General features: G+C 38.7%; 1 protein-coding gene across 1 annotated transcript in view; it reads left to right on the plus strand.

The window, feature by feature from the left end:
- The first annotated feature begins 4,127 nt into the window (after positions 1–4,127).
- LOC123509331 (methyltransferase-like protein 27) overlaps positions 4,128–23,983 on the plus strand; it is a 26,673-nt gene continuing 6,817 nt past the window's right edge. Inside the window, exons 1-3 of the mRNA XM_045263557.1 lie at positions 4,128–4,288; positions 7,117–7,241; positions 8,670–8,821. Of these exons, the coding sequence (XP_045119492.1) occupies positions 7,131–7,241; positions 8,670–8,821 (263 nt within the window). The 5' untranslated portion in view covers positions 4,128–4,288; positions 7,117–7,130. The remainder of the gene's footprint in view (positions 4,289–7,116; positions 7,242–8,669; positions 8,822–23,983) is intronic.

The raw sequence follows: 23,983 nt of genomic DNA on the forward strand, positions 1-23,983 counted from the left end.
TTTTTCTGCCTGTAGTTGCATTTGTTTTTCCTGCAGCCGGTATTCTAGTCTAAGCTTCTCAATTTCCCACTGACTTATCCTACTCTTATCCTGTTCTTCCTGGGGACTGTGTATTATAGTCCTCGTAGAGGCTGCTGACATGGGAGTTAACTCTTCTATGGCATTTCCTAGCAACTGACCTTCTTGCACTAGATGTTCAACAACTACATTCTTAACGACCTCTTTAGTCATCTGAGACGTGATGGGAACATCAAAATGTTTAGCGATGGCTTTCCACTGGTCCTTCTTTATATTAGCATCTTTAAGTTGTTTTAGAGAAGGGTCAGCACAAAAATCTTCAACGTTAAATTGAGCGGAAGCCATATTAAATAGATGTTAAACAAACAAAAAAAATGATAAGTGAATTACTTATCATATATATATATATATATATATATATATATATATATATATATATATATATATATATATATATATATATATATATATATATATATATGTATATATATATTCATTTATTTATTTGCCCTCAAAAGAAGATACATAGGACACTTTAAACATATTTCACTCGTTCATAAAATTAATTTGAAACTAAAAAACTGTTTAAAAATTACATCATTATAAACTTTAGAATATCAAACGAAAGGAATAAATTATAAGTAAACAAGGGAAATCTTACAGCTACCTAAACAATTTCAAAATTATACATAGATTAAAGCATAAATTTTAAAATTATACAAATGTCATTTTTTAAATTACACTATCATGCAACTAAAATGGAGCAAGTAGCAAATTTAATACATAATTGTCAAATGAATTTTCACTTGCCAGAAGGGTCAGATAACCCATCATTATCCATTCTCTGATGTTTTATTTCATATTTGGCCTTCTTTGCATAGCTAGAGTCAAACAGATATTTCATTAAGTTTACATTGTACTTTGAACAGATGTCCCTAGCTCTTCCAAGTAAGCCTGTTGATATGAATTCCCTTTCATTCAAAACTTTATTATAGCAATATATATATATAAAAGCATCTTGCTCTTGAGTTATTATGAAAAATCTGGCATAATAGGTCAATATTCATTACATCCACAATAGACTCCATTTAGGGTATCCTTAAGGCTTTCAATAAGGATTTACTTCTACAGTATTTATGTAGTCCGAACATAGCCTTTACAAGTTTTCCTTGCATGGACTCTAACTCATTCATACGTTTTTTATCGATCTTAACAGTATTCAATCCATATGTCATTACAGGTCTAATTGCGGTTTTCCAGAGATAAGAAGCTGTGTCAACATTAGTTTCCAAGTTGCACAGCCCTGCTCCTTGTAGTGCGTAAAATGCTTTTCTGCAGGCACTACTGTGTTCATTAACATGAATGTGAGGTTTTCTATGGGAAAGATTCACTCCCAGGTATTTCAACACATCACATTCTTTCAAAATATCTCTATTTAGGTGCCATACAGGACACTCCGTAAAATAACATTCCCCAAATATGATACATTCAGTCTTGCTAGGATTAAAAGACAAGCCATGATTACTTACATACTCATTAGAAACTTTAATAATTTCCTGCACACCTATGACAGTAAGACTACATAAAAGAATATCATCTGCATAACTAAAAACATTAAAAGACTTGGAGCCAATAACAACTCCACCATTATACGCTGATAAAAAGTATCCACAAGATCTTTGTAAAATAGGTTAAATAAAAAAGGAGATGTTAGCCCACCTTGGCGAGTACCTCTAGAGACTTGGATATCATCAGATAAATATGTTCCCCCACTTAATTTGTACCGTAATTGATGTGTACCACGTAAGCAAAGTAGCCCAGCAATCCTTAGGAATCGCTCCCATTGCCTTGTAAAAAATGACCTCATGAGGTATCGCATCAAACGCTCCCTGGGCATCTAAAGAACATGCAAATACCGGTGAGCCTCTGAATTTACAATATGAGATAACATCTTGCGCTAGCACAGCAGCCATATTTGTACTCCGTCCTGTGACAAATCCAAATTGTTGGTCATTCATTTCATAACCCCCACAGTTATCTAGAATATACAATTCAAGTAGCTTAGAAAATACAGTAGAGACAGTAACTGGTCTGTAATTCCCAGGGGCCGATGGGTCAAGGGTTGCCTTTTTAAGTATGGGTATAAGGATGCCCTTTGTAAATGACTTGGGCACTACATGAAATTGTATGCACAGGGTAAGCATACATCCTAATAGGACTGTAACGTGGCTGTCTATAGCATATTTTAAATGTTCTGCCATTATGCCATCCATTCCAGGAGAGCAACCATTGTTTAAAGAAGATATGTACCTTTTTACCATGCGAGCCGAAACCACCTTATCACGGGCTACAGTCGACATAACCGTTCTATATCTGACGTCGGTTTCTGCCTTAGCACGACGCCTGGTGTCACTAAGGGTCAATGAGTCTTCCCAATTTTCAAACTTATTCCTGAAATGATGTTCTAATGCTTGATTTGTAATATAATTTGTATACATCGTCGGTTTCTGCCTTAGCACGACGCCTGGTGTCACTAAGGGTCAATGAGTCTTCCCAATTTTCAAACTTATTCCTGAAATGATGTTCTAATGCTTGATTTGTAATATAATTTGTATACATTTTATTTTTTTTACTTTTGCTTATTCTGTTCCAAAATTGCTTTAAAATATATATATATATATATATATATATATATATATATATATATATATATATATATATATATATATATATATATATATATATATATATATATAGCTCATTTATAATTTTCTCAGTGAGCCGAGAGGATGGTCTTCTGCGCGGTGGTAATGGTTCTGATTCCAAATTCTCCGTTATGAACACTTCTTGGGGCTGCATTATCCACTGCTTCTCCCTTACATACGGTTCCCCTTTGTCTGCAGCACTTTACACTTCTACACCATCAAACACATTTCATCAGGCGGCATGCACTACCGTCCCTTATGCACTCGGCGACGCGATAAGGTCCAATCCATTTAGCCTGCAATATCAGGCTGGCAACCGGTAAGGGTGTTTCGATTTCACCCACACCAGTGAACTTTCTTCCCCTTTCTGGTTCACTCGGTTTCTATTTGCCACTGCCCTAAATTTCCTTGCCATGTTCAGGTGAATCTGTTGCAGAAACTCATGTACCAAGTCTCGTTTCTCCGCAGATCCAGACACTTTAGTTAACCAACGTAACGTAGCTCCGACATTCCTCGGTTGGATGTTACGAGAAGAAAGCAAGGGCGTGTGGCCGGTAGAGGTGTGTATGGCCGAGTTCATTATAATTTGTGTCTCAACAATTGCGGTCATTGCAATGGATATCCTCGGCAGAGGGAGCGAAGTATACTCTTACATGTACGATGCATTCACTCCGTTAATGAGTGTCCTTGCTGGTAATACGATATGATGTAGCCAGTCTGAATGTTGCTTGCGTCTTCACTATAACCCTCGGAAGGCTGCTGCAGTGAATTTACCTCCGTTGTTACAAAGGAGCATAGTGGGACTCCTGAAGTCGCTTACGTAACGCTCGAACGTCTCGCACATCTCTTCTGTACCTTTGGTCTTTAATACATGTAACTTGACATACATACTATAATGATCTTATACAGTTAAAATATACCTATTTTCCTGATAGCCAGACACACAATTAAGCAAGCTCAAAGACATTCTTACTAGAGGAGCGTGATAGAATGTTTGACTTCCGAAACCTCTTAAATATTTCATTGCAGCAGAGCAAAATTAGTATTATTGTTCAGTGCCTCAAAAACCTAATTCCTCTTGCCGACACAACGTACCAGACAACAATTCCTTCTTCAATGATATTCTACTATCGCCATCTTCCACGCTTGACATTCTCGGTCTGTCCCTTATAAGTCTAAACTAGAAACTTCACAGTTCACCTCTAGCTAAAATAGCTTCTCTAAATCTATTCTAAGTATATTTCGCCACTCAACAGTTAAGTCTGTCTAAGGTCCTTATCTGTCCTTGTGTGTGTGTGTGTGTGTCTGTGTGTGTTTGTGTTTCAGGGTGTGTGTGCAGGGGGTACTGATAAAAGCACAGTCGAGGTTGTTGTTCCATATCAATCTCCCCGTCATTAGCTCCCTTTGTACCTATATAAGGAGAGTGGAGTGGTGCTATCGGCTCACTTTATCAGCTTCCACATCGGCTCGCCAGTTCACCCGAGAGCGCCCAGTGTCTACATTTAAACACACACACACACACACACACACACATATATATACAAAGCACACATACAGTCACCAAGGTAATCCAAGAGCTGTGCTTGTAAATTACAAAGATTTGGATGTGTCTACGTAATCTGTTCTTCATATATATATATATATATATATATATATATATATATATATATATATATATATATATATATATATATATATATATATATATATATATATATATATATATATATATATATATATATATATATATATATATATATATATATATATATATATATATATATATATATATATATATATATATATATATATATATATATATATATATATATATATATATATATATATATATATATATATATATATATATATATATATATATATATATATATATATATATATATATATATATATATATATATATATATATATATATATATATATATATATATATATATATATATATATATATATATATATATATATATATATATATATATATATATATATATATATATATATATATATATATATATATATATATATATATATATATATATATATATATATATATATATATATATATATATATATATATATATATATATATATATATATATATATATATATATATATATATATATATATATATATATATATATATATATATATATATATATATATATATATATATATATATATATATATATATATATATATATATATATATATATATATATATATATATATATATATATATATATATATATATATATATATATATATATATATATATATATATATATATATATATATATATATATATATATATATATATATATATATATATATATATATATATATATATATATATATATATATATATATATATATATATATATATATATATATATATCTCTCTCTCTCTCTCTCTCTCTCTCTCTATATATATATATATATATATATATATATATATATATATATATATATATATAGTATAAATATCTATCTATATATCTATCTATATATATATATATATATATATATATATATATATATATATATATATATATATATATATATATATATATATATATATATATATATATATATATATATATATATATATATATATATATATATATATATATATATATATATATATATATATATATATATATATATATATATATATATATATATATATATATATATATATATATATATATATATATATATATATATATATATATATATATATATATATATATATATATATATATATATATATATATATATATATGAACTCTATTTGACGTTACATGATTTTTAAGGGTGTTTTTACGTATTTATCGGTCGATTAACAAAATTTGTATATTATTATTAACCCTTGAGGATCTGGATCATCTGTGGCATTGGGTAATGGTCGTGAGAGCAAGATGTTTCTGAATATAGGAATATAGGCCAAGGTGCGAGAGACCTGCTTTAGTGATACAGTTGATAATGACACAGGAGTTATCTGAAGAATGGGAGAAAGAAATGCGAAAGTACACTAAATATATTTTTGAGTGATTATCACGTGACAAGAATTTGATTGAAGTGTTTTTTTCAGATGACTTTTTTTTTTTGGCAAGTTGCACACCAGAGATGCGTTGATTGTGATTAAGAAAACATAGAGGACATTAGTGTCAGGGGATGGCAGAAAGACGTAGTTTTTAAAGAGGCGAAAGCCCGTCAAGGGCAAGAAACACTGTTAGAAGAAAAAGGCCCACCGAAGTGCTCAAGAGCAGGGACAAAAGAATTATTAAAGAGAATAGGATTTCTCTCTTGAACCCCTTTAGTACTGGAACGCATTCTTACCATGAGTTCTGGGTATGATTAGACGATTTTATTGACCTTAGGAAGGGTTTATAGAGTTCAGAAGATTAATGGCCAGAGTCTTCACTCTTTTAATCTTACGAGTTTCTAAAGCTGTACAAAATCGCCAAATAGTAACTAGAATAAAAATGGAAACATGTCCTAGTACTGAAGGAATTAAATGAGTTCAGGTGTACAGTAAGTAATTGGCAATAGCAACAATACTCGGTGTGTCAGTCACATTCATATAATTGAGATTGTAACACCAGAAACTATCAGTCCTCCAGAGCATGACTTTCATTTTATGCACAAATAGTTGAATCTCTCTCTCTCTCTCTCTCTCTCTCTCTCTCTCTCTCTCTCTCTCTCTCTCTCTCTCTTCATCATGTTAGAGTATAGAATTCATGGCGCAGTTCTTGAATTTTCATCTACAGATTGCAGAATATAGTCATGTAAGCAGTTCCCACAATGTCCACCGTCAGAACCATTTGACATTTAGTCTTAAAAAAAATGTGTGTGTGTGTGTGTGTGTGTGTGTGTGTGTGTGTGTGTGTGTGTGTGTGTGTGTGTGTGTGTGTGTGTGTGTGTGTGTGAATACAATACAATACATTTGTTTGCTCACACTTTTACAATAAAGACATGGAACACAATCCCGAAGTATAAACACAAATCGCAAAAAATAGAAAATATCATCATATTTAAAGTATCAACAAAAACCATCACCAAGTACTCTTCACTTTAATGTTTTAAACGCAACTTTAAAAACAGTGCTAGGATGTTTAGTGTCTTTAACCCCTTTAATACTGGGACACATTTTTACTTTGAGATTTGTGTACGATTAGACCATTTTATTGACATTAGGAAGGATCTAGGGAGGTCAAAAGATTAATGGCAACAGTCTCTACTATACTAATCCCCTACATGAGTTTCTGAAGCTGTGTAAAATTACCAAATAGTAAACAGAATGAATGTGGAAACGCGTCATGGTATACTGAAGGGGTTAAACTCATGTTCTTCTATCTCTCCATCTCTCTAGCTTCACCTCCCAGGATGACCGACAAAACCTCGACATACCAGGTGAATGAGATGTGCTTCCAGCCTGGACTTAAGCCAAAGCAGGTGATGAGCTGCTATGACTCCTGGTCCGTCTCTTACGACAAGGTGAGTGTGTGCTGGTTGGAGCGGGAAGGGTCTCAATGTTCTAGTGTGTGGCCGCGGCTTGGAATTGTGTTTGGAGCGGAAAGTGCGCAGGTCTTCTAGTGCGGGGCGACGACTTGTAATTGTGTTTGGAGCAGGAAGTGCGCGGATCTATTATAGAGCGGGGCGACGGCTTGGAATTGTGTTTGGAGCAGGAAGTGCGCGGATCTATTATAGAGCGGGGCGACGGCTTGGAATTGTGTTTGGAGCAGGAAGTGCGCGGATCTATTATAGAGCGGGGCGACGGCTTGGAATTGTGTTTGGAGCGGAAAGTGCGCGGGTTTTCTAGTGTGGAGCGACGGCTTGGAATTGTGTTTGGAGCGGAAAGTGCGCGGGTCTTCTAGTGCGGGGCGATGGCTTGGAATGGTGTTTGGAGCGGAAAGTGCGCGGGTCTTCTAGTGTTGGGCGACGAGTTGGAATTGTGCTTGATGTTTGATTTGTCTTGACTATTGTATTGTAATGTTTATCGTGGTTTCATGAAAGTAAGTTTCAATGAAGGATTTTCCTGCCTGTTGGTTGGTGTTTTACCGTATCGCATGTTTTACCTTTTTTTTTTTTCCCACAACACTCGCTATAAATTGCATTAATTGCCCTTTACCTAAAACAAACACATTTTCTTTTATCTATTTATTTTTTTATTTATATCATGTGGGGTTTTCACGGGAATTTATGGGCTAAAGGGGGGTAGTTTACTTGGATAAGTGACAGATGTCCTTTGATTTTGCATTACTTAATTCCTTATTATTCATATGTATGATTTTGTTAGTCGTGTAATTTGTAGTGTATAAATCATCACTTTGTCAATAAACCAAAATAACTTGGTGAGAGTAACAGTCTTCGTATTTTTGTTCTCTTCATCTTCAATATGTCCCAGATTGTTTTGACTGCTCACTTAGCTATGCTTGATAGTGTGGTCAACGAGTCCATGCCACATATCTCTAGTTGGCATAGACTGTTGTTGCAGTCAATATAACATGAAACATTGTTGCTTGACGGCAGTAACGCTTGCTCATCACTGCGCAGAATGTTTCTTGTGGGATTAAAGGTGGTGGAGGAGGGGGAACATGTGATGCCTGTGGTGATGCTGGTGTAGAAAATATGTATACGAAGATGTATATGAACAAATATATGTGTATATAAATAGATACATGAGTAAATAGAAATATGGATCTATGCACTAATATCTATTCCCATATCTAAATTTATTTTTTTCTCCCCAGTTTTTTATCTTCTAACTTCATTTTATACTATTAATTTTTCTTCCATAAAGTCCTACTCTCCTTATTCACGTTCTTTGACTTTTCATTTCCTCACCCCGTTGATTCTTTGTCCTCCCCATCCTACGTTTACATTCGCTTCGTTCCTTGTAACTCTCATCTCCACCCTCTACAGATGATGGTCGATGGTACCTATAATGGACCAAGAATGGCTCTCGAGGAAGTCTTAAACCATGTCCCTGTCAACTTGCGGTCCACTTGTCGTGTTCTGGACGTGGCCGCGGGCACGGGACAGTTGGGCACGATGCTGGCCAGCACTGGCTTCAGGTACGAGACCCGATAGTAATAGTGTGCAGGTGATGAGCAAGTGTTCGTCTCTCTTCTTCTGAATCGTAAATGTGAGATAATTTGTGTATAAACGAGGTATCGAATGGTTTTTCATCTTATCAACTCTGATTGACTGTCATTAGCCTCTTTCTCACCGTCACAGCGTTAGGAAGCTTGCTATCTTTTCCCACTATTTTCTTGCTAACTGTTCTTTAGCTATTGCGATCTGCATGCCTCCCCTCCTCCCGTGGTGTCGCTGCACAAGACTTTCTACCTCTAGTCCCTATTCTGTTCATCGCTTTAATGCACCAGATAACCAGTACTTTGTCATTCATCTCTTTCTCTGGTACACTCTGGAACTTTCTGCCTGCTTTTATAGTCGTATTTCCATTTAGCTATGACCTCAACTCATTTCAGAGGAAGATTTCAAGATATTTTTCCCAATCTTTTGGCTAACTCTCTTGACCTTGTACGGGGACTGGCATCTCAGTGAACCTTTTTGTTTGATCGTTTTTGTTGCCCTTGGCCAGTTTCACCCTCTTATTAATTTTTCGAAAGAGAAAAAAAAGTTGTGCCTGTCTTTCTTTCCGTCTATTTATTTGATTGTTTGTCAGGTTTCAGTGAAAATGTGTGAAGGTGTGAAGATAAATGTTTCTCTTAATATTCTCAAAAGTGGAAGAAAAGGTTTAGGAGAAATGAAGTGTCAGTTGTATTGTGTTCTTTATATATATTCATATGTATGTCCGTCTGTCAAGGTGTCTGGTTGGCAAGCTGTCTTTTTAGTTGCCCGTCTATCTCTCTTGTTGGCTGGCTAGGTGGCAGTTTGTCGGTACGTCAGTTCGAGTGAGTGAAAGTGGTACGTGTTCTTAAGGCCGAAAAGGCTTCTGTCACATAAGTACGTGTCAGTTTAGTACGTGAAATGTCTAAGTGAATTTGATACTTGCCACGTACTCAACTGACACCCCCCTCTCTTATTTTTACAGGTGCTTTGTTGCTTTAGTACGTGGTTATTAAACTTTTAACTGCCAGTGGAAACTGGTACGTGTCTTTTTAGTACGTGTTATTGTAGTACGTGCTGGTGTCACATTTGTACGTATTAGAAAGGTAACATGTAACGTGTAAAGACTTCGTAAAGCCCCTTACACACGAAGGGCATGATCGGCGGGCAGACACTGTTATCAAATTGTGGTGTGGACGGCGATAACGAGTGTAGATGACGTCACTGACAAGGAAAACACGGGAAAACCAACAAAGTGCTCGTGGTTGAGGCACTGGATGGGGGCCTGACTAGGGATCATGTTGCCAGACACAAGGTGTTACAAGTCAACACTGCCCTCCGTAGGTATCTGTGTTAATTGTACAAAAGTTAGCGTTAAGCTATAGAGAATCAATACGTTTATATTTAAACTTCCCGGCAACGTTTCTTACGTCCCATGTTGTCGTGCTTAACACAATTCATGCTAGTCGTCGTTGCACTTGCCAGCACAGTTGACTCCACTCTGCCCTCTGCAATGCGTCTGTCTGGTCCAAGTCGTTCGCCTGCCTGTGCCTAGTGCCTATCCTATCGCCTATCTTAACTGCCTTAAAATGGTAGACTATTACATGACAGAGGGTAAACGTAAAGGCAGCGTTGTTTACATTTCCGAAGGCCATGTTTACGTGAAATACCGGCAGTATTAGTCCAAGTTACACGTTACTACGCATTTCACGGAGAGTGAGTTATTATTTTTCGCAAATATCTTTCAAACTAATGAATTGATCGGAATGGTACTTTGACACTGTGTACTAGACACCTTCCGCTAATTTTTGGTCATACTAAGCAATGCCAAATGATGTTAGTAAAAGCGTTTACTCTTGGGATATACGGTGTTGCCGAGCCTTGCCAACCTATCCATACGAACGTCTACAATCCCCCATTCCATTTCCTCCCTACGTTCCTCTCTCCCGCTCGCTTCCCCCCTCCTCCCACTCTCCGTTCGATAGTGTACGTTAGTTCTGGCGACTCATGTGACTTCGGCTTTAAACGTCAAGAGTAAACGCTTTTACTAACACCATTTGGCAATGCTTAGTATGACCAAAAATTAGCGGAAGGTGTCTTGTACACAATGTCAAAGTACCATTCCGATCAATTCATTAGTTTGAAAGATATTCGCGAAAAACAATGACTCACTCTCCGTGAAGTGCGTAGTAGGTGTTGGTTTTTTAAAACAACTGGCCAGGAGTGCCTTGCAAGAGAACACATTTATCTCAAAACTGACAAGCTAGAAGTTAAAGTGCCTCACCGTGATTATGGCTCTCAAGATGCAAATGGATGCAAAAGGATGTAGTGGATAACTTTTGACAATAAACGTATAGATTCATTATAACGTACTTTACATTATCATTAACCACGTACTTAGGATCAACAATCTCAATTCTTAACATAAATCCTTATAACTCACGTATCTAAAGGACAACGGTCAAGAAAACCACGTACTTAAGCACATTAATACAGAAAAACCACGTACTTAGTTCTAGTAGATATATATATATATATATATATATATATATATATATATATATATATATATATATATATATATATATATATATAAAACGTAATTAAATGACAAGTTACACGTACTAATATGATAGTGAAGTCTACTTTAAACCCAAGGGCCAAGTATTATTAGTACGTGAAATCACGTACTTAAGTGACCGTACTTATGAAACACTAAATCACGAACTTAAATAACATGTGACCACGTGCGTTTGAAACACGTACCAAAGTTCCCCGCCCGTCAGTTCCGATCCTCTCTCTCTCTCTCTCTCTCTCGTTTTAATCTTCAATTTCCCAGAGAGATCAGACACTCAACTATATTATCATTATCTTATCACTGATGATTATTTACAGGCCTTGATGAACATTACACGTAGAAGACGAAAACGAGAACTCCGGGAAGACCAGAGGAAGATAAGAGAAGGCACAGATATTAGGGAAGGTCTCGATAGAGATGACATGAGTGTTTGTGTGTGTGTGTGTGTGTGTGTAATAATGATAATGATAACAATAATAATAATAATAATAATGATAACAATAATAATAATAATAATAATAATAATAATGATGATAATAATAATAATAATAATAATAATAATAATAATAATAATAATGATAGTAATAATAATAATGTTCAGACATTCAGACAAGTTGGAGGAGGAGGTGAAAAGAAACACAGGTGCAGAGAAGTGAGTTTATTTTTTGAATAGTTTCGCTGATGCTTCTTCAGGGGCATTGAGTAATTTTGCTGCTAATGTGGGACTTGGAGAACAAGCAGCATGGTTTACGAAAAGTACTGTCTACTTTTGTCACTAGAATCCTCAATTTGTGGGGATTTACCGATGGTCACTACCTGGTGACTGTATTTTTTGACATAGAGAAGGCACATGACACAGCTTCGTGCCATGGTATTTTATTGACTCTGAGTTTGATCTTCGTAGTCGCCTTCCAATTTCTATTTAGCTGTTTTTTATCGAATCTTTTTTTACGGGTTTGTGTAGATGTCCTTTGTGAGGCTTATCCTCTTGACGACGGTATGCCTCAGAGATGTACTCTCAATGTTAAACTGTTTTCACGCCCCTTAACTGTTTCACGTCACTGCCTAACACGCCCCTCGCCACACTCTGCACGCCACGCACCACACCCACTGGCCCCGCCCCGGTTGGCGTATTCCACCCACTGAAATCTGCTGACACTTCAGGACTATAGCCACCCAAAGACGACAGTTCCAGAATTACCTTGATGGTCGATTAAAAATTTGGCAACAGAGACCAATACGAAATTGACTGGCAATGAAAAAACACGTACAAGCACGACACACAGACAGCACAGGAAGCAGCACGTCATCTGAGAGTTCTGATCAAGTTACTTCTTACTTCTTCTAGCTATCAATGGTGTTATTGGTTTTCTCCTACATGGATTCTATAGTTCCTTGTACGTAGACTATCTCTATTTCATTATCAGTAGCCCGGATGTCACTTATTGAACAGAGACAACAATCATCAATTAACAGTGTTTCCCGTTGGACTGATGGACATGGATTTTGGCTTTCTATCTCAAAGACTGCAGTCATGCATTTTTGTCGACTTTGTGGTGTTCACCTGGATCCTGACCTATACCTCTCAAATAGACGAAACACGTGTGGAGATATTGCGTTACCTTGGTCTTGTACGTACTTGACAGCCGTTTCACCTGGGTACCTCATCTTCGTTGTAGTGAGGCATCCTCTCAAAAGGCTCTGTCTCTTCTTTGGGTTTTGGCTCATACTTTTTGGAATATGGTTGTTAGATCTACTTATCTGCTATGGATGCTCGCCTACCCATGCTGGACTCAATGCACCATACCGGAATCCGCTTGGTTACTGGTGCCTTTCGGTCTTCTCCGATTCTAAGCCTTCTTGTTAATGCTGGCGTCCTACCGTTTAATTTGATGTAGCGGTGTTGGTTCCGGTCACAACGCCTTCTTGAGTCTGTTCCTTGTCAGTCCATCTTGGTGGATTCCTGGTAGCCTGCGTATGATACTCGTCCTAGTCTTCCCAAATTGCTTGAGTTTTGAGTGGCGTTTCTCTGGAGTCGCTCTCTATTCCTAATTTCACAACATGTTTTTATTGTTTACCAAAGGTTGGCTACTGGCAGTTTCCTGTGGTGTCCGTGTGTGCCCTGATCATAGATAGTAGAGGGATTTGCCGCCTATAGTGTCCTGTGTCTTATTTTTAGAGCACTATTCTGGTCATTCTGGTTCCATTCTAGTCTTCACAGACAGGTCTAAATGAGTTGCTGGTGTATAGGTTTTAGCAATGTGTTCCCCTCCTTTTGCCATGGTAGTATATCATCCGGTCGCTGCATCATTGTTTACCACAGAGCTTTCTGCAATAGTTTTTGCTCTGCAGGTTATTTATACTCTCCCATTTGTTTCTTTTATTATTTTTAGTGATTCTCGTAGCGTCCTATCCTCTTTATAGTCATCTATCACCTCTGTTAATAGTGTTGGATTCTGTTGGGTCCCGGGACATGTCAGTGTCAACGGGAATGGACCGGCTGATAGTCTTGCCCAAGAGGCAGCCGCTCATGCTGCCGACTTAGCTCAGTTCTACGTACTAACATGTTTAAAGTTATTTGCGAAGCGATCATTGCTATTTGGCAGGTTAGGTGTGATGTTCGAAGTATCACTTAAAAAATGGGAGAGCTTACCAGGACTGTGTCACATCGCTGGTCTTATGCTAAAGTCCGAGACCAACGATCACAGACACTCCTAGCTCGTCTGGGATAGGTCACACTCGACTTACCCACAGTTACCTGATGTCTGGCGATTACCAACCGTACTGTGACAAATATCTGGTTCCTCTAATTGTGCGGCACTTGCTGGTCGAGTGCCCAAGTTTGGTTGGCCTTAGACAGCGTTTTCTTTACCGGTGTTGGGGTGCAGACGGGTTTTCAGTCTAAATCGGGTGCTTGGCCTACATTTCTCTCCTCTGGTTATGACGTGCTGGATTTTCTGGAGAAGGCTGGCCTCTCTTCTGAATTGTAATCACCTTTATAATATGACATCCTCTTAAAGGTTTGTTTTTAGGTTCTTTTAGTTCTTTTATTTGAATTTTCTTGTTTTTGACCTTTCAATTTCACATTACCTTTTTAGTTTGTATAATAATTTTTGTTTAGAGTGACTACCGTTCGGTAGCAAAGCCATATGACTTTGGCTGTTGCGGCGCCTTATTTCTGTGTGTGTGTGTGTGTGTGTGTGTGTGTGTGTGTGTGTGTGTGTGTGTGTGTGTGTGTGTGTGTGTGGTTGGTTGGTTGGTTTTTAAAGTTGGGCGCTGCAACAACTTAGGTCATGTGGCGCTTCTAAGATTCATTAATAAAAACCATATAGTTAAAAAAAAAATTATAGAATAAATAAATATTAAAACTATATACTTTATAAAAGACTAACAAAATACAATGAAATTAAAAGTAACTAAAAACACAACAAAACGAAATAAAACATTGAAATGTAAAAAAAACAAAAAATTCACAAATTGAGGAGGAGGCCAGCCTCTCCCAAGTACGCTAAAACATCATGGCCTGGAGCCAGACATGCTGAGCCAAGGACTTGTGAGAGATGGTAGATACCGCTATCTCTATCACGACACCGGTAGAGGTAGCGGTGTCTTAAGTCTATCAAACTAGGGCATTCAATTAGCAGGTGCCGCACGGTGAGCGGCACCAGGCAGTCATCACTGTATGGTTGAGGGTCACCTTTCAAGAGGTATCTTTGTGTAATGTAAGTGTGGCCAATACGTAGCCGCGTTAATAAAACCTCTGTGCGGCGGTCGCGAATGTGTGAGTATGTCCAGTTGTGGAAAACGGAACTGGTGATCTTTCCCATTTTCGAGGTGGCAATCCCCGTTTGCCACCTCCTCTGCCAACTTGCAACGATCGCCAGACGAATACCCTGGAAAACATCTCTAAACGGAACAGAAGCAGGGGATGGAGCGCGACTTGACGCCTCTTTGGCAAGGCAGTCTGCCTGCTCATTCCCAGGAACACCAACAAGAGCAGGGACCCAACAAAACCCAACACGATATCCTCTTCTGGTAAGTAGATAGAGCCACTCCAGGGCTGATAAAACCAATGGGTGAAGGGAAGTAAAAGAAGAGAGAGCAGTAAGAACACTGCGAGAGTCACTAAAAATTGTAAAAGACGAGCCTTTTGAAGGGGCTGCCCTGACTCACCTGACTAGAAATAATCAACCGACGAGAAGACACTGGGAGTTGAGATGTGCCGGGTCGTTGGACCGCAGCCTTTCGGCCTACCGGTGAGTAATGTAAACCATCATCACTCCTACCGGTCATCGGAGGACGAGGGTCAGGCTGGACTGCACTTTTTGATACAGCAGGTCCACGAGGGACGGCTGTGACAATATCATCGGACGTCTCCAGGCTAAGACCGTCCTCATCACAAGAAGCCCGATCTGAGACGGAGGGCGTCACAGAAGGCTGGACAGAAACAACTGGAGCTACCATTGCAGAACGGTCCCTGGAGGACTCACGATCATGTACACCGGGAGAAACCTTAGATTGTTTAGGCTGAGCTAAATCTATCGACTCCGCAGAGCCGCGGTGCCGTTTGGTCAGGCCCTTCAAAGGCTTAGGCGATACAGGTGGCAAATGGACATCTACTATATGGGTGACTTTGGTCAAGTCCGTACTATTCTCGTCACTTCTAAGAGATGACTCAACTGAGTCATAGGACAAAAGGGCAAAGCTATTGGCCAAATGAAGAGGACCACCCGCCCCAACAGAGCGAGAAGTAGCAGAAGTTGTCTTCTTCGGTCCGGCAGACTCAGCTGAAGAGCGTGCGGCCAATGAAGCATAGGATGTCGCACCAGTACAGGAGTTCGCGTCGGGCACTACCAAGGCTGATGAATTGGCTATTAGCAAGCTGTAAAATGTCCTGCTCCAGGCGATACCTGGGGCATTGCCTGGAACGTACCTGGTGAGCATCACGGCAATGGAAACAGTAAGCAGCAGCAATGCAATGCTCCTCAGAGTTTGAATCTAGTGCAGAGCAATTACCACATTGAGAGCCTAAGATTGATAGGACCGATATGAACACGGTATGGGAGGGTGGAACCAAAGAAGGTGAGAAGGACCATGTTGGTAGAATTCCTCATCTTAGTCACTTTCTGGACTGAGTTAGGACACATAGCCAGTATTTCCTCTTCCGGAAATTCGTAAAGATCTTGACTATACACACAACCTTTACTATAATTAAAAGTAGGATGAGCCTTCACGGTCTCAAACATGCTGTCAGAAGGACATGGTAAATGTTGCAACATCCCTGCCTGCGTGATATCTTTCGCTCGCACTAGCACCCCCTTACCATATTTCTTGAGGTTTCCCTCAGGAATCGTGCTGATCTCTTTGGACAGGTACCGGGAGGCATGGATGAAATTCCCGCGCCCATTTCTGTAGTACGCCACAAACCAACGTGGAGGCGGGATGTGGCGAACTTCTGGAACTGAATTCTATAAATAGTTTTCTAAAACATTTGTGATGTAATCCATGTCACTGTCTGAAATATTACGTGACTGGAGAAATTCAGTTTTAAAGCCAGAGAGATGCTACATGTTCATAAGCCAAACGGGCTTCATCACATGACATAAACGTCACATAGCAGCAGTTAGAAGGAAAGTCCTTATCATAAACCGTACCATACGCCTTGAGAAGTGAGTGCAAGGCATGATAGGAAAATGATGGATTAACATTTACCATTAAAAGGGAGTCACATGCAGCAGAAATGCGTCCCTCAGAAGAACTCCCAGAACAGGAGACTGCTGTGGGAGGCCCTTGTGGAGGGGAATCCTCCTTCCCATTCAGACCTGAAAATGATGTCTCGCGGGCCAGGTCAGCCACCTCACGATAACCTGAAATTTTTTGTGTTTTCCCATATGTATAAAGTTACACAAAAATTGGCTCCAGGGCAAGGGAAACCACCTACCGGGATTACAATGGGAGTGAGCGCTGGCTGCCGTGGATGGGGTACCTCGTCCCCATGCGGACCAGTCGTTTTAAAAAGGCCCACATGATACGAATGTTTGTCCACGACAGTGCTGAGACCCCCCTCCCAAAGCATCCCAGCCTGGACACCCAACCATCCAGCACAGGACGGCCTCTAATGGGCGATCCCTCCAGCGGGTGGCTCCGCTGGTCCACTGGCAGTCTACGTAGGAACCATTTAGTCTGGCCCCACACTGGCGACCTTACTAGCATGGGTAGCCCTCTCCCCCTCGAAAGGGCAGAGCAGGGGCCTAAGCCCCCTCTAGCCTAGCTCGCCAGTTCACAGGGGCACACAAGCCCCCCCCACCACGACAAGGCGGTTCCCACCTGGGTGTGTGTGTGTGTGTGTGTGTGTGTGTGTGTGTGTGTGTGTATTCACATGTGTGTTTAGTTTATGGTGCATGAACATTTTCTTTCATGTGGCGAAACAGTTTATCTATTCACCGAAACAGGAAAGGAAAGAAGAGATACATGATCAAATAGTATTTCAGAAGTCGAGAGGCCTCTGATATCTTATCTGGAAAAACATAATCAAGTAGCCCCTTGCGATGCAACCTTATCATGTCAGCAAACCCACAGTTATCGACTTAAGCATCTATTCTGGACGTTTCGAAGGCCACTGCCTTTATTTTCATTAGTACAGAGCAGAATGAAATACACAAGCAAACTAAGCCAAGAGATGGTGGAGGGACAGAGGATGAGAGTAACGTGGCACAGTGTGATTGGCCAACCCCACCTGTGAGCTCCACCCTACTCAAACTCTACCAGGACCTGACCTGTCTTTACCACTAATACCTAGATTTGGTAGGGATTTAGTCACCAGTGCTCTCATTAATGGATCTACCTTAACATGCCTTCATTTAGATTATAATTCTTATGGTTCTGTATACAAAGCGATTTCTAAAATCTTACGTTTTTTTGAAATTGTTACATTTGAATAACATTTGACTGGAATCCCAATCAATTGAGTGGTCATTATCAAAAGCATGGATAAAATTGTCATTATTAGTGTGACAGTTCCTTACACTTCTCTTGTGTTCTTTTAACCTCACATCCCAGGATCTGCCTGTTTCTCCTATAGAAACTAAGTTGCAATTTTTACAAGGAATTTTATATACACCTCCCTCAGCTTTCACACTCAAATTATTGTGAACAAGGATAGATTTGATGATGGATGTGTATTTAAAAGCTATATCTACATCAAGATCTCCGCTAACTAAATTAATACTTTCAAGGCTTTTAACATACGGGAGACATAAATACGGTTTGGTATTGTATGAGCGGGACCTAGGAGCAAAATACATCTTTTTAACTTTAAGATAACCTTTCTTTATGAACCAATCAGGAGGCTTTAATTTTCGAAATATTGACCAAATATTTGAGTTCTCACTATTTAGGTATTGGGGGCTACAGATTCGTAACGCTCTGAGGAACATGTAGAAATAACATATAATTTGATGTCATCGTTATGGTGGAAGAAATAGTGAATATACATGTCACAATGGATAGGCTTTCTTACATTTACTGTGTATCCATGCTTTTGATAATGACCACTCAGTTGGTTGGAATTCCAGTCAAATGTTATTCAGATGTAAAAATTTCGAAAAACGTAAGATTTTAGAAATCGCTTTGTATACGGAACCATAAGAATTATAATCTAAATGAAGGCATGTTTAAGGTAGGTCTATTAATGAGAGCACTGGTGACTAAATCCCTGCCAGATCTAGGGATTAGTGGTAAAGAAAGGTCAGGTCCTGGTAGGGTTTGAGTAGGGTGGAGCTCACAGGTGGGGTTGGCCAATCACACTGTGCCACGTTACTCTTATCCTCTGTCCCTCCCCCTTCTCTTGGTTCAGTTCGCTTGCATATTTCATTCCTCTCTGTGCTGCTGATGATAAAGGCAGTGGCCTTCGAAACGTCCAGAATAAATACTTCAAGTCTATAATTGTGGGTTTATTGACAAGTTTATATTTACGATAGTGTGATATTCCTTCCCTCCTTGTTGTGGTTTGTGTGTCCCTATTAGTTGGTAAACTTTGGCCCATGATCTACCCTACTTAGGAGGATAGGGCTAATAATATCCTAACCAAGCGAGTGTGTACCTCCATCTACGTTCTGTTGAGATCTTTCAATCTATCAAACAACAACAGTCAGTTGGTTACTCATAACACATAAAGTGCACAATGGGATTCCGGTGGTCATACCCGTGATGTGCAATACCATTGTTGATAGATTTAGGGGTAGAACGGTGGCCGTCTACCACAGCAGTAATAGAACGGTCGGAGAGGAAACTTGAGATGGATTTGTAGAGAAAAGGATAGACACTGTAAGAGGGTAGTCTTGAGATCAAAGATTTGTGATAGAATTTACCAAAAGTTTCTGATATGGCTAAGGCAGATGTTTTACCAAAATCTCTAAAAGACGATGACCAAGATTCAATAAGGAAGCTTAAAAGATCACCAGTAGAGCGATCTTGACGGAGACCATACTGGTGACCAGGTAGAAGATTGTGAAGTAACAGATGTTTAAGAATCTTCCTATTGAGAATAGATTGAAAAAAAACAACTTTAGAAAAACAAGAGATTAAAACTATAGGGCGGTAGTTTCAGGATTAGAGCGGTCACCGTTTTTTAGGAACAGGCTGAATGTAGACAAACTTCCAGGAAGAAGTAAAGGTAGAAGCCGATGAACAGAGTTGGAAGAGTGGCCAGGCAAGGTGCAAGCACGGAGGAACAATTTTTTGAGAAAAATAAGAGCCGATCCCATCAGGTCCGTTAATCTTCTGAGGCTTTAGGCCAACGAGGGCATGGAAAACATCATTATGAATAATTCTAATTGAAGGGATGAAATAATCAGAGGGAGGAGGAGAGGGAGAGACAAGTACATAATCATCCAAGGTATAGTTATTAGCAAAAGTTTGAGAGAAGAGTTCAGCTTTAAAGACAGATGTGATGGCAGTGGTGCCATCGGGATGAAATAAAGGAAGGAAAGATGAAGAAATAGAATTATGGGAGATGTTTTTGACCAGATGTCAGATGTCTTAAGAAGAATTGGGTTTGAAAAGACTTTGACATTTTCTGTTAATGAAGGAGTGTTTGTCAGGTTGAAGAACAGACTTGGCACGATTCCGGGAGAAATATAAAGTGCATGAGATTTAGGAGATGGAACACTCACATACTTTTTGTGGGCAACTTCTCTATCATGTATAGCGCGAGAACAGGCTATGTGAAACCAAGGTTTGCAAGGTTTGGGTTAAGAAGAAAGACTGAGGAATGTACGCCTCCATGCCACACACTATCACCTCTGTTATGCGCTCATCACACAGAGATGGATCTTTGACATGGAAACAGTATCTAGTCCTAGTCATTCTAAGAAAAATCAGCAAAATACCTCCTTAGGTCCTCCCCGCAACTGGCAGAGGCGTAACGCCAGAGGCACCTCTTCTTTTGGGATTTTGAACGATCGGAGATATAGGACAAGATACAGATATGATATTGTGATTGGAGAAGATAGGAAAACAACAAAAGCAGAAGAATTATAGGTAAGGAAATGGTCAAGGATGTTGGGTGTATTTCAAGACGGCCAGGAATACGAGTAGGGTGTTTACCAGTTGCTCTAGGTCATGTAGGATAGCAAAGTTAAAGGCTAGTTTACCAGGATGGTCAGTGAAGGGTAAGGAAAGCCAAAGCTGGTGGTGAACATTGAAATCTCCTAGGATGGAGGCGTCTCCACGAAAGAAAAGAGATACAGAATGTGCTCAAATTTAAAGTTAAATAGTAAGAAAAAATTTCCTATAATCAGAGGAGTTATGTGAGAGATAAACAACACAGATAAATTTAGTTAGACAGTGACCCTGGAGTCAAAGCCAGATGGTGAATTTCAGAGATGTCCTTTGCTCATAATCTAGACTGGAAACTTCACATTTCCTCTCTTGCTAAAATAGGTTCTATGAAGTTATGCGTTCTGATGCGTCTCCACCAGTTTTTCTCGCTCCTCCAAATGCTAACTTTGTGCAGGGGCCTTATCTGCCCATGTATGAAGTACTCTTCGCATGTTTGGGGGATTTCCAATCACACAGTTTTATTTAATGAGGATGGAATCAAAAGCCTTTTGTATCATCAACTCCCCTCTTTTGACTGACTGTCTTCAGCCTCTTTCTCACCGCCGGAATGTTGCATCTCTTGCTATCTTCTATCGTTATTTTAATGCTAACTGCTCAACTGATATTGCTAACTGCACGCCTCCCCTCCTTCTGCAGCCTCGCTGCACAATGCTTTCTTCTTCCTCTCACATCTATTCTGTCTAACTCTCTATTGCAAGAGTTAACCAGTACTTTCAATCATTCATATTTTTCTCTGGTAAATTCTGGAACTCCCTACATGCTTCTGTAACATTTCCATTTTCCTTCGATTTGACTTCTTTTAAGAAGTTGCAAGACATTTGTCCCTTACTATGACTAACTCTTGGATCTTTAAGGGAACATGTAATCAAGTGGTCTTTTTCTTTCTACCTTATCGTTGCCCTTGGTTGGCTTTCCCCTCTTGCATAAGTAAAAGTTGCCTTAGACACCTGTGTATTGGTGAGGAAACGAAGATCAGGTTTAGTAGAGGAGAGGTGGTGTTCTACATATGGAAAATGTGATCTAAATCCGCGGTTGTTGCGGCAATTAATGAAGAAAAAGTTGAGATTGGTGTCAAGACATTTAAAATGGATACCGAAAAAACAGTCCGATTTGAGGGAATTTATTGGTCTCCCCCAGAAGAGAACTCAGAGGCTGGTTTTGGAGTTGCCATAATTTTAAAATTCAAGTGAAGGTGTGTGTGAAGAAGGAGAGTTGCCGCATATCCTTCAATTATGTGACACAAAGGGTGACGTTCAGCGAGTTCACAGCTAGTTTTAATGGTAAGTTTACAGCATCCCTTGAACTTATCTAAAGTCCAGAACTAGTGCTATTAGACCTCGATGGGAGTAAAATTGTCGTTTCAGCAGGTGTCTACTGCAGCCTCTTATGAGAAGTACTTAACACAATACGGTAATAAACATTAAGAAGGGTTTACACGTGTCAATTTGCGATTGAAATTGCGAGCCAGTAGAGTTTCCGACTGAATATCGGTACCTAGCGACTGGAAAAACCTGTCACAATACATGACCAACAGTTTGGTCTTGTTCACCAGATTTGCGACTTTGTTTACTTTGTGACGTCACTGAGAAAGGTGAATTCTACAGCAAAATAAGCTTACGCAAATCGGCGTTCGATGAGATGACTACCACTCTCCCATGACTGCCTCCCTCTATGCAGGGTGTTGTTGGAGGTGAGGACTGAATACTTGTCAGGATTTGATTTCATTGCAATTGTCATCATCACCAGAGGAAGACATCTTGTTGGGTAACTGTTTGTTTACATTTACTTCCCGCTAAGCAGCTGAAGCTTCCCAGTCACTATGTATGAACGTGTTCCGACTAGAAGGGCTCAGTCGATACATCTAGAGACTTGCAATTTCAATCGCATATTGACACGTGTGAACACGCCCTTAGAAGAATTCAGAATCATGTTATCTTCCGCATAGCAGGCTACTCTATTTCAATATATATATATATATATATATATATATATATATATATATATATATATATATATATATATATATATATATATATATATATATATATATATATATATATATATATATATATATATATATATATATATATATATTAACTGTATGGTCAGCACACAAGAAAGTCTTTGCAACAAAGTAGAGAGCATGGCTACCCGGCGGTGCCAAACATCATTTCAAAACAGTACGGGAACGAAATACAAGCTGCTGAGTTGAAATTAAAAGCCTTTACATCATAATGATGTAAGTCGTAGTCACATGCTATTCATCATAAGGTGAATGCTCCTGTTACAGGCTGAGGATGCCTGCCGAACGGAGATTAGTAAGTAGGCATTATTACAGTACACACTACTTATAAGAAAATAAATATGAAAGCTCTTATAACACTGCTTTGGTTTGCACTCGCATGCTTTCCAGGTTATTTAAACCGGGGTTCGCAAATCGCAACTCACGGGCTAAGGACGCATATACAATCAGTTTTTTGTTAGATTTTTACGTCCAGTTTTGCTACACTATTGTGCTACAACGGTGCCTATACGCAATTCTCAGATGACCTAATTCAGTGTTGTGCTTACAATGTTCATCGAGTGTATAAAATTAGAGAAAATAGTTCATACTCGCTTTTAATGGTTGATTTTGTCCTTAGGAACATTACAACACAAAAAAATTTGCAAGAAACCATCAGGCCGCAAGGTAGTCGCTTTATAAAACATCTTTACCCATTTCACTCCGTCCATCTCTCAATCTACATATTCTGAACCGATTCCTCCCTATCTCTTCTTTAGAAATAATTATATTAGGCTTGAACCCATTATTTTTCATCCTACTCTGATTAGTAACTCAAAACAGTTGACTTATGTTAGTCTTGTTATATGAAAAATATCTCTCCAAGACATCTGTCAGATTGCCTCTTAATCGACGCCTTTCTGGGGCATGAATACAATCTCCCTTAAAAAAAAAAAAAATACT

Source organism: Portunus trituberculatus, chromosome 26 (assembly GCF_017591435.1).
Source record: "Portunus trituberculatus isolate SZX2019 chromosome 26, ASM1759143v1, whole genome shotgun sequence".
Classification (NCBI taxonomy): domain Eukaryota; kingdom Metazoa; phylum Arthropoda; class Malacostraca; order Decapoda; family Portunidae; genus Portunus; species Portunus trituberculatus.